This window comes from Haliaeetus leucocephalus, unplaced genomic scaffold (genome assembly GCF_000737465.1).
Source record: "Haliaeetus leucocephalus isolate CR32 unplaced genomic scaffold, Haliaeetus_leucocephalus-4.0 Scaffold656, whole genome shotgun sequence".
Lineage (NCBI taxonomy): Eukaryota > Metazoa > Chordata > Aves > Accipitriformes > Accipitridae > Haliaeetus > Haliaeetus leucocephalus.
Genome location: NW_010973092.1, coordinates 12,022,534 through 12,034,615, shown reverse-complemented (window position 1 = coordinate 12,034,615; position 12,082 = coordinate 12,022,534). Strand labels below are relative to the sequence as shown.

At 45.8% G+C, this 12,082-nt stretch overlaps 1 protein-coding gene across 1 annotated transcript; it reads right to left on the bottom strand.

Moving 5' to 3' along the window:
- Positions 1-5,538: 5,538 nt before the first annotated feature.
- Positions 5,539-10,014, bottom strand: EFCAB9 (EF-hand calcium binding domain 9). Its single transcript, XM_010579240.1, has 5 exons — positions 9,940-10,014; positions 8,339-8,488; positions 7,845-7,970; positions 7,221-7,394; positions 5,539-5,619 (listed from the first exon to the last, which is right to left on the bottom strand). The coding sequence occupies exons 1-5, from the start codon at positions 10,012-10,014 to the stop codon at positions 5,539-5,541; spliced, it is 606 nt and encodes a 201-aa protein (XP_010577542.1).
- Positions 10,015-12,082: the final 2,068 nt, after the last annotated feature.

Here is a 12,082-nt window from a genome sequence, read left to right as displayed (position 1 = left end):
CGATTCAGATTTTTATACTCTTTATTGTTGCTTCTGTCTGACCCAGAAGTGATAACCTAGTGAAATTCCACACTCCTGAACAGCTTGAAGGGCAGAGAGGCATGAACACACACAGTCTGCTGGGGCGAGGGAGCTCCAGAGAAGTCACAGGTGCTGTAGATACAGTGCTCAGCACACTACAGAAGGATGCTCAGGGTCGTCTTCCACAACCAAGTGACAGCTGCTCCTTCAGAGCATCCAGCTCCCAAAAGTTTCATTGACTACCTTGGCTCTTTGTGCATCACAGTTTATTGGTGTCCTCTGCAGAAGACACAGCTTGGAATAGCTGCATTGTGGGAACTTTTTTAGAGCTTTCTGAAAGCCTTTGCTTCTCTGGATCTGGAAAATATTTTGGAAAACTAAATGATGTGAGTCAGCAGTGTAATAAATTGGGTTTTTTAATAGACACCCCAATGCTAAAAGTAGTAACAACAACAACAAAAAAACTCACCCTAGGAGCAACCAAACAAAACTCAGCTCCTCTTTGCCTTTCACAGAAAGTTCCTAAGTTGCTTTGGGAGGAGAGGAAAGAGGGGTTCATCAGAGCAACAAGGCAACACATGGCAACATGCATAACCTTTGGTAGAGCAGATGGCCAACTGATAAAATATTGCTGTAGTATGACATGCTTCTGCATATATATCCATTGTTAGTAAATAATGTAAAAACTTTTTAAAAACTATTAAAAAAAAATTTTTGTTACAATGGTGGGATGCTTTTAGCCATGGAGTTTTGAAAGCATTTTCGCTGTGTTAAGTGTTGACAAAATGAATGCTGTACGTTTCTCCGTTTCTATCTTCAGAAGCCTAAGTGTAGCTACATTTCTGACTCTTGATCTATATTTTACAAACTGTTTTCTATGTCACTGTACATACATCCAAGACCCTGCACCTTATGCAGAGAATGTTTACATTTAAAAAAAAAAAAAAAAAAGATTTTTGTTGGCTTTTTCACTGCGCTGCTCAGATCCTGTTCTGTTGAAATGAAAGTAGCCTCTGTTAGAAAAAGGGGCTTTTTTTCCTTTGCCCTTCACCACTTCCCCCGTAATTCTGACTCCCTCCTGGATGATGGCTGGCAGCTCTTGGACAGCTTGCGCTCTCCTGGAGTAGGATGTAGTGGTGTTTGAGAAAGGCGTTTTTGAAAACTTGCTTTGGGTGGGAGGATGAACTTTGTATGCTCTGTAACTTTCTTGGAAAAAGAAAAAAAATCTGCTTCAAATCCACTAGATGTTGTTGGTCTGCCTTGCAAGTTAACTAATGTAGGAAGCCTTGGAGTTAAACTTTCCAGCAACCGTGCTTCTGTCTTCTCCCAAAGAAGATGAATGTCCTGCTATTATATCTGCAGCTACAAACACTTCTGTTGGTTAATGACTGTATATACAAGTCTGCCTGCTTTAAAACTTTCCTTTTCATAAAGTGTTTTTGATAGCTCTGCTCTGCAAATGGCTCTCCTCTTCCATATTTCATCTGCTTAGATACTCTGTAGCCGCGTGTGTGTTGCTCTTGTTCATAGGAAATGGAGCTATAGCTCTCCTTCCAAGGGAGATACATGCCACTGAGCCTACAAAAGTCAAATGGTTGGAAGATGAGATGTTTTAACCAGCGGGCTTCTTACCGTGGACTTTGAGACTTTTAATAAATGTGTCCACTGGACTCTCCATGAAAAAGTATGTTCCTGCCCTCCAACCAGGACCACCTGTTGGGTATTTATCCAGTAGAACTCGGTATTTGTATACTTTACAGATGAAGACCATTCAATCAGAGCCATGGGGCAAATAGAGAACTTAAAATCCTGACTCCTGCCTTAAAACTTTTAGTTCATCTTGAGCTCCAAAAATTCTGCACCTGCTTGTTCCCAAGTCCCTTTTTTCTTTAGGAAATTTGAATCCAGTCAAAGGCTGGAGACAATTTAAGGAAATTTAAAACAAAATAAATTTTAGCTGATGGCTTTATTAAAATAACTAACTGGTCTTGTATTAAAAACCCTATTTGTGCCTCTCAAGTCCAGGGAATGTTTAAAAAGTGGAGGTGGCTTTTGAGCAATGATTGAAATGACTGCATTAGCTGGCAATTTGTAAGACACTTGCTTTCATATGCTCTGAGCAAGAGACTTCAGTTTGTGTCCTCTCTGCCTCATGGTAATGGCTTTCAAAGATGGCTGGTACCATCAAATTTGTACTTCTTGAATAAATATCTTCATTTTTATGGTAAAACTTTTTGTATGCAGTTTGTTTGTGTGTGCCATGTAACGAACATTCATATTACGTAGGATACGGTGCTAGATTTGGTACTGACACAGAAAATACATAGCTCCAACATGCAGTGAAACAAGGATGAGGGGATTCCAGTGATGTGACCGTTTTTCCCCCCCTGTAACTTTTATAAAGTCTTTTAGAATCAAATATACCAGTTGTGTAAAACATGCTTTTTAACTTTTTTCCCCTCCCTGGCTCCTTCAGTCAATGAAGGATTCTAGGTCAATATAAAGATGCTGTGAACATCGGGTAACTTTTAAAATGCATTATGTATTTTTCTGTTGTACCTCCTGTTTCTTGGTTGACATATCGCAGTAGTGTGTGCACGTATTTTTAACCAACTGCAAAGCACAAGCAGGTTGTCTTTAGACTGTTAAATTATGTGATTTTTTTGTTTGTTTTTTTAACCTACGGAAGATCTTTTACCATTGAGAGCAAACCATCATGAACTTCTATTGGAATTGCTGTACAAAATTTCCTGTATTTAAAACAAAAAAGAGATTTTACTTTTTTTTTTCCCCTGCATTTAAAAAATAAAAGTAATCCTGGAAATGCCATGCCTTAAGAAATAAATTCAGTGTTGTTTTTCTTTTTTAAATTTCTTCAGTAGGGCTTTTAATTCTGAGCTGGAGCTCTACAACTTTTTCATTACCTGTCTGATACCCTAGAGGCATGTTTTGGTAGTAATTTCGGTGTGTGACAACATTTTATCTTGCAAATAAGGTGTGCAGTCCGTGGAGAATGCAGGGCCTGGAGATGCACTTAGACATCCAGCGTGAGCCTCCTCTGTGCCAGGCTCCTGCTGTCTGCAGATGTGCTTCTGGCTCCTTGGTGAACAATGCAAAATAATGGATCTCTGTAATTGTCCTATAATTACATTAGCTGACATGTTGTCTTAATTCAGGTCACCACTTTTATAGTCTTGATTAACTACCTAAGGTATCAGAGGAGTAGGAATAATTTTTTGTGGGCCACTTTGGTCTAATGTTACCACAGCTAAACATCTCAATTATTTTTTTTTTTAATCTTAGAATAATTTCATGGTAGAATTTGTGATGCGAGTTGCAAGCAAGCAAGCATGTGGTTTTCCTGGAACTTTTCCCTTTTATACATATATATTTTTATTTTTTTTTATTCCTTTTATATGTGTGTGTGTATATAATCTCTTTCATATATACATATTCCCTTTTTTAATATATATATATGTAAAATAACAGGTGCGAAGGCTTGTTTGTAGCCATGTGTTCTGACCCATGGGACAACCCTCCTTCCACCTCCCCCAGCACAGACAGAGAAGTTCTCGGAGCTGATCTCCTCCAACACCAGGATTATAAAACTACGTGTGCTCTTCCTTTACCCATCCCCTAGCCGAGCAAAGCGTGGTCGCTTGTCAAGTAGTAAGAGGGACGTCCGTCTTGTGGTGTTGCGCGTGTGCAGACATACCCGCACCACGCCAAGCTGTCCTTAGTGTGCAGCTGTAGCACATTTTGGTGTGTGAAGTGGGCTGGGGCATTCCGGGCTGACTGCTGACTCAAGCAAAACCCCAAAAGGATGTGGACTCTAGGTCAAAAGTGCACAAGAGTTGAAATTTTCACTGTCGCTGCTGCAAGCGGTGAAATCGAGTGTCGCTTCGCACCCTGTAGCATATGAGCTTAGGGGAGAAGACAATGTATGAGTTATAGAGCTATGTTATATAGATCACAGTGTTTCTACTCCTAATTAACATATAATTAATGTTTGTATTGTGCCTATACTCGTATTTCATTGACCTGTATCTCGCTCTCTGACATCGCATAACATGCTACAACTAGCACGGGGTTTCTGCTCCGTGGTGGATGTTGCACCCTCGCTCCTGGCCCCATGCCAAACTCGATTGCTTTCTGCTGGCTAAAGCTGCATCCCAGTTTGACCAGTGCTCGGTCTGTGCTTCTGCGGGGCGGTGCTGCGTTAATACCTGGTGCTGGGCTCCAGAGACAGCGCTAAGGGAAATGGGTCTTTAACTGTGGACCTGATTTTGCTGCTTCTTATGCAGGGGGAGCTGCCCTGGTCAGGGCAGAACTCCAGAGTCACTCGGGATGCTGTAGGAAGCATCTGGCTGAAAGCTTGGGGTGGCTTGTCCCTCCACATCTGGGCTAAAAATATCAAGGTAACTTACGGAAAAGGCACTGAGCTCTCATCTCTGCTCTGCAGAGTGGTTCGTTGTGTTCTCTCTTCCTCTGAATAATCCCGGAAAGTTGGGAGGGATTTCAGCTGCATAGTTTATTTTCTCTGGACTCAGCAGTTGCAAAGGTCTGAGAGGTGGGATGCTGCCTTACAGGCATGCCGAAACCTTGTTTCATGGGAGTTCAGTGGCGGCGCTTGGAGACTGGAATTTTCTGTTCTAATTGGTCCCTTATGCTGCAGCCATGCTGCTTCATTAGGGAAGCTCTCTAATGGCAGTGAGTTTGGAGGAGGCTCAATGGTGTGATGCCCTGTGTGTAAGGTGAGAGGCGGAAATAAATTCACCCGGTTGCCGTGCCCAGAGGGTAAACAGTCAATATTAGCAAGAGAAACTAAACTGCCTCTTTCGCTTTCTCTCCACATGGGCTTAATTAGGTGGTTTCGTTAACAAAGCAAACAGCGTTTCCTGTCGTTGGGCTGTTCCTCACGAGGGCGGCAGCAGGGATGCCGGGAGCTGCCCCAGCCTGGAGCGCGCAGGCGGGGAATGCGGAGCAGAAAGCGTGGGAGCAGAAAGCTGCCAGCGTGAGCGGCTCCGGCCTCGGAGACCAGTCTGCCCCATTTCAAACCAGCCTTGCTTTGCATGCATCTTGACATGGCAAAACAGCAGCGCTGGGGAGGAAGGCTCTCGCTAAACCAGTGTCTAACGTAGGGGACGAGCAGAGGTCGTCTCTCAAATACCGAGAAGTCACGCCTATTGCAGTACATGGGGGAAGATAACGCTAACATCAGGCTTAGTCCAGGGGAGAATTGTGAGGCACGAGGCTGAAGTCCAAGTTGCATCAGTCCTTCCTCCTCCTCAGACACCAGTTGCTGGTGCTCACCAGTGGCGATGTGCAATGGCGAAAACAGAACAGGCAATTGCTTTACTGCAGCACTTTGATTTATTGACTTTCTACAAGTTTAGTACCTCTATCTGGCGGTTGTAAGCTGAGCCCAGGGGGACAGAGAACTGAGGCTGTGTTGTTCCCAGCTGGGTAGCCGGTTCTTGTTAGTCTTGTTAGGAGCTCGCTGGTTCTGCTGGGAAGCTATTCATGATCCCCTTCCTCTTTTTGTTGTTTGTCAATGCAGAAGACTGCAAATATCTTGAATTCCCTGTAGTTCAGTTGCTAGTTCTGGAGAGGAGATAGATCCCTAGCTTAGCAAGGCAGCCTTGCCCAATGTAAACATTTATTTCAGGGAAAGACCCTGAGTCCAGGCTCTCATCCCCTTCTCCAACTTGCTCTACTTTCCCAACTGACTCAGGACAAATTGGTTTCAACTGATTGCCTCCAGCTCATCCTGAACATGTTACAGGCACACAGGGCACCTCCCTGGCACATGGCTGTTTCTCTACTGTTTGTAATGACTTGCAGATGTTGGAGTGATTCATAACAGCTGGGCTTATGGTGTGGATGGGGGGAGCGGGGTGCCTTCACGGCTCTGTCACAGCCATGGTGCTCCTGCTTAAAGTGGCCTCTTAATCAGGCAGCCTCAAGATGAAAGGACAGGATCAATGCAACTTGGGGCTGGAACAGCTTATTGCAGGAAACTACTCCGAGGGCATCAGAGAACTATCCGCAGGCCCCGAGCAGGACGGAGGCTTTGATACCTCGCTGCGCTACTAAACCACACAGGAACCAGACTGCAAGCCCTGCAGGGCTTACAGGAGAGATGCAACAACTGCCCATAACAAATAATTGAAGAGGATACTGATGGTGGAACATAGAGGAGGAGAATCACTGATGAAAACAATAACCCAGAAACCTGGCAGCAGAAAGGAGGAGAAAGAGAAGGCATCTGCCTCGGTTACTAATGGCTGTCTTGCTAAATGTGCTCCCCGAGCATGCCGAGATGCTGAAGTCATGAGGACGGTGTGAAGCTGTGACAGAGATAAGAGACATCTACAGTCTATTAATGACTGATTCCCTACCAGTGTAGTGGCAGGTGGTCATTAATCAGGGAGTACTTCAGAGCAGAGAGGGATTTGAAAGAGCACCGGTGTCCAGATGGGGGACGAAGGTGAGCTGGTGGTAAAATCAAATTGGCAAGGGATGTCTGCATGCACCTCCATAAGGAGGACTGTGTCAATGCAGAGCTGGAGGGGAGGTGCTGTTACCAGCTTTGTTCCGTGGGGCAGGGATGGGCGAGATCCCTACAGCCTCTCCTTGGAACCTGGAGCTTGTTTAAGGTCAAAATGAGGGATCCATCAGAGAAGAGAAGGAGCTTCCCCTGGGGCTCTTCTCTGGCATCGGCATGTCCATGGCATGGGTATAAGCCGAGGTACGGCACTCTTAATGTTTCTAGAAGGAGTTTCAAGTCTGAGTGTACCCCACCGAGGTACCCCCTGGCTAGCAGCTCTGAGAATGGACTGCAGAGAGCTTGGAAAGTAATGAGAAGTCACAAGTGAACTTGGAAGAAAATGGCTTAAAAAAAGACACTTCTGCCAGTCCTGCCCACCTCCTCCCATCAGTCTCCTCAGACAGAGGAATATGCCCGGTTTACCCCCCAAAAATTATTTCTTCCTGTTGCTGTCTTACTGTTAAAACGTTTTCGTTTCAGACTGTGTGGTAAGTCATCAAAGGCCCACTCCTGAAGTCAACAGGAAGAAAACTCAGGCTTGAGTGAGAATTGGCTGCGGGCTGCAGTGCAAAATTAATCCCAAGGATTAATTTTGAGTTTAGGGGCATTTTCATGGCCTCTCTTTTGCCTGTAATTTCTCCAATTTTACCTCATCTCCAGAAATACCAATGTCCTTGAATATCTTCTTAACTTCTTTCTGGATGTTGAAGAGAAACCTTTTGGCTTCAAACTCATTAAAATCAATCATATTATCCCTGTCTACATCCAGCAGTTGAAAAGCACGTCCCGCGTGCCGGGGGATGAACTGCTTTTCAAGATCATTCTGTTACAGGGCAGAAAAGTTTAGAAACAGATGATAAGCACTGATTTCCTGCTTGGATAGAATATGTGGAATACCAACTGGTGCTCGTGTCCAGAGAATAAAGGTGACCTCCCGCTAGTCGCGCCCGCAGGAAATACCAAAATCCTGGTGCTTCCTGCCGCGGAGCCATGCGGGAGCACGTGGCCGCTGCCGGCTGCGTTCAGGCTGTGCCGGGGAGAGCTACCGCCAGCCAGCCAAGCTCCAAGGCTGCTTTGTGAGGTCCTTTCCCATCCCTCCCGTGTGCCGAACGACTTGTAGGGCTGTGTCCTGCGGTCGACTCGTCTCCTTCCTCCCCGAGTCCTGCAGGCAGCAGTCCCGAGCACTGGCCTTCAGCCACGTGTCTGGTCCAGAGCGGAGCTGCAGGACATATCCAACAGCAAGGTTGAGCTCTGGGGGTAACCCTGGCTTTACCGCCTCTCTCCCTCGCCGCAGCCTGCTGTCCTCGCTGCTTTTCCCTGAAAGGGCACCGGTCCCTCCCCAGCCTGGGTTGTAGGTGATGCCGGGGAGGCTGAAGAAGGGCATCAGCGCGTCCTGCACCTACAAGCTCGCAAGAACAGACGGGTGAAAACGGATGCTCTGCTCTCTTCCCCATAGGTAGACACAGCTGAGGGCTTGTTTTTTGGAGAACTAAGATGGACAGCCTGAGCTGGGAGGAGTGTTTAGATGGTTCCTACCTTGCAAAAGGTTCAGGGGTAGATTTATCCCAGAGGAGCAAGGTTGGTATTAACAGGGGGACTGCTCACTTCCCTGCTTTCCTTTTCTATGTAGCAGCGTAGACCCAGGTACCCTCTCCATCCCTTGTATGCCATGAGTAAAGATCAGCTCCAGTGAGCTGATTCCCTTTACGGGAGTGTTGGATGGTGCAGATGTGCCTGCACTGACTCCAGAACCCACAGGATACACACCTCATGGGACAGGAGGGTGTACACCACTGTGTAGAACTCATTAAAGCAAATCCTTCCCCTCACATTTCGGTCCAGCAAGTCAAACAGCAGCATGATCTTGTCCTTATTCAGGTCGGTCACATAACAGAGAAAGCAATAAAACTGCAGATCTGGAAAACAGTGAGCTCTCGGGCATCGTCTGCACAAAGCTGGGAGCAATAATTAGCAGGATTTATTTTATTTTAAATGCCCACTGCTCCCAGACAGGTTGCACAGGCAATTAAAACATAGTAGCAGACGAGATACTGTTCAGAATTAATGGACAGTATTAATAAGATGGCCTGATTTATGAAAGAGGCATATGTAATTTCTGCGCTGAAGGCAATGTTAAAGTGCTCATAATTTTCTGTCTGTCTTCTGCTCCACCCCACCCCTGCAGGAAAAAAGGACTTTTCCAACAAACCAGAAACATCGGAAAAAGAACTCATTTTTCTTTTGGAGGTGTGACTTCTAACTCATGGTTCACTAGCAGTTATTTTTAGTCCTATTTAATCTTCTCTAGTGCAGAGGAAGAGCCAAACCTCCAGATCCAGCATTTCCCTCAAACCTCCCCAAGTGTGAACACAGAGGACAAACAGCCCCCACTAAAAAAAATCTGCAGCCTCGTCTGATTCTGCTACCCTTAAATCCCTGCCAGTGGGGTAAATCCATGGGAAGAGGTGCCATTCGAGCTGGAGCAGCGTGAGGGTTTGCAAAAACATGGCAATAGACTCAAGAACTGCAGGCGGGAGGTGGGGAAGCTGTGAACCAGTGGACAGGGGGTTGCAAACAGTCTCATGTGGAGGACACTATTGGCAAGAAACCCGCCTGCTTTCTAACACGGAGCACGATCAGTTTATGGAAAGGATTACATGATGAGGTTGCTGTAGTACTAAGGAATTAGCTTCAGTGAGCCAGAAATCCCCTCTTGCCCTGTGTTCCTGGCATCTCACTTGCACAGCTGTAAAGATCTCCTTTATGGCTGGCCTGGGTTTTTCCTGTGTCGATTATCAGCTCGTTGTGCCAGGACCTGGTTATCATGTTTGTACAGTACTAGCAGGCCTGGGGCTTCACATGCTGCTGGGATGCAGAGGACAATAATACCATAAAATCAAATAGGTTTCATAGCCTCTTGGACCTTTTTCTGTCTCATAAACAGGGAAGGATGCAATGGAAGGGGGAAAGGGAAAGGAGTATCTTCAATGAGAGCTGAAAATGCATCTCAGTGGCTCTGCCGTGGTCCCCTGAGCCATACATATTTCAGAAGCCAACACAGGAGTAGCCAGGCCATGTAAGCTCCCAGAGCAGCTGGGGCATGATAGCGCAGGGAGGACATGGCGATACATGCTGTATCTGAAAGCTTTCTGGGGTATTGCCAACCACTTGTATTAACCAAGCTGCTAGTTTAGTATTACAAAGTGCTGCATTTGTTGTAACATCTGAAGTGCAATATTTGTAATGTCTCTGATCTCTGGTTTTAAATCCTAAGCGATTTAGCATTCTGTGTGTCTCTTTTCAAAGCATTACACAGGGCCTGTAATTTTAGAGCATTAATGCCAATCTCGTTTTCAGAAGTTCTTTCCATTCAGATAATTCTTTCGATGAACATCCAAGAGCTGGAAATGCTCCATCAGTGCCGCAGCATTTCTTACTGACATACAAGCAGTATACTTCAGTAGTAAATGCAGATGCTGCAGAAAACACCCAGATTTCAGCTTCATCTTGGCTGGCCATGGAAGATCAGTGAAACAGAATTAGTGTCATGGCAATGACCGCTCACAGAAGGAAAATTCTGCCCTAGAACCAGATGCAACCTCTGTCCTACAACTTCAATGCTTTTTCCCCATTTTCAAGAATTCCCCTCAGATGTGGAGGCAAAGGGTCCTCTTCCATTCAGCACTGAAGGATAATATGTACTAAAATCAAGTGACAGAAACTATCCTTACAATGCTTGAGAGCATTAAATTTGATTAAAATGTGCCAGATGATAGCACAGACTTAAGGATTTATTTTAGACTGTAATGAAAATCTCAACCCCAGACAAGCGGTACTCCAAAGCCTGTTGGTCCATGCTGAGGAGGTCCTATGTAGCAGCCACTGCAGGGCTTCGCTCTTCCTCTTAGCCAGGGCTTTGATGTTTGTGGTTTCCAGTACCTGACAGTGTCCTGTGCAACGTGTCTGGGAGCTATAGCTCAGAGGTGGCTGCTTTTGAATGCCCAGTTTCTTGTTCATGTTAGCTGTTAGGAAGCTGAACTGCTCTTGTATTTATTTAAAGTGTTTATCACCCGTTTCTTTTCCAACCCAGAACGAGTCCAATCCAGTACAGCAATAACCATTGAAAGTGTTCTTTATTCCTTACCCCTAACCTACACCAGGAATAATACCAATAAAATCTAAGTCCACTGGCTTACTTTGGTTGACAGACCCTCTGTAACCCCACATTTTAAACACAGAGCTGTATGTAGTCTTGCAGTCAGGTCAGCAGTTTCTTCTCCTTGGGTTGTAATGCTGAGCGAGAGCTCAGCTCTGCTAACGCGTACTGCTGAGGACTGTGCTGACTCAGCGGTCATGCTTAATGCAATTGTGATGCTCATGATCATCTGTCCATAGGATCAGAGATGGACCCCAGAGCTTGGGGCAGATTTGCAAAGTTGTTTGCATTTCTGGAGTTTATATTCTCTTTCTCTTATTTATCACTTGAGAAACAGTAAGAAGTAATTCATAGATAGATAATTAACCTGTTTGCTGACTTGGTTTGACACCTGTGAGATCCAAAACCCGTGAAGTTAGGTGAAAACAAGTACTCAATTATTTTCAGCTTCTTTCTGTTTCAGGGATATACTTGGGTTGCATTTTCAGCTTGTTTTTCCTACAACTAAGTGGGGAGAAAGGAAGAAGTAGGGGAACGTGAAACTTTCTTCAAAAAAGGCAGCTGAAATTCTCGTACTGCCACAGATTTCCAGGAACTGGAGTTTTAAATAGTATTTCAAGCATCAATATCGGGAAATTTCCAATAGAGATGTGAGGGTTGATCATACCAGGATAAACCCATTTTTTTCCTAACAGCAAAGACAACGAGAGGTGACAATCAGCCCCCACGCTCTAGCGTATAATATATGAGGGACCTTAATCAGAAATCACTGCGCCCAGGTGTTCTCGACCCGAGATGCTGAGTTTCGCCTGCATGACACATCAGGATGGAGTGTGCAAACGCACCCCCCGGCCCCCTGCCCTCGGCTCGTTAATGGGACACGTATGGGGGGCAAAACAGCCCCGCTGGTGCGAGCGGTGTTGGCATCCCTGAGGTTTGCGTGGACAACCATTCACCACTGAGTCTTCCGTTAAAACCCGAGGTATTAGGATGCGTGGCTGCACCGTCGGGTATTTCCCCTAGATGTCCCCATTTAATACTTGATTTCAAGTCGGTTTTTTTCCGAGGGTTTGAAGTTTCGCCAGGGAGAGGATGCAAACCCTTCGCTCTCGACACCCGTCGGGCCACATCTCTAAAACCAATTCCTGGCGGGTGCCCGTGGTGCCGACGCACTCGAATTCCTGCTACCAGGAATTTCCAAAATATTTGCGTTCGGCTGTTTTCACACGAGATGAACGGGGCGGGGGGGGGGGGGGGGGAGAAGGAAACGTCCCTCCGTTAGCCGAGGCGGTTTAGGATTCTGTTTTTCACACGCGGAGAAGCGTCTCTCCGCTGGCACCCCAGCAGCGTGGCCC

What these genes read in the sequence shown, in the direction of transcription:
- EFCAB9 (XM_010579240.1), bottom strand. Translation starts at nt 10,014, where the DNA reads ATGTCAGTAAGAAATGCTGCGGCACTGATGGAGCATTTCCAGCTCTTG. An exon ending in ATCGAAAGAATTATCTGAAT is followed by an intron (nt 8,489 to 9,939) that starts GGAAAGAACTTC and finishes CACTGTTTTCCA; the next exon opens with GATCTGCAGTTTTATTGCTT. An exon ending in TGCGGCGAGGGAGAGAGGCG is followed by an intron (nt 7,395 to 7,844) that starts GTAAAGCCAGGG and finishes GCCCTGTAACAG; the next exon opens with AATGATCTTGAAAAGCAGTT.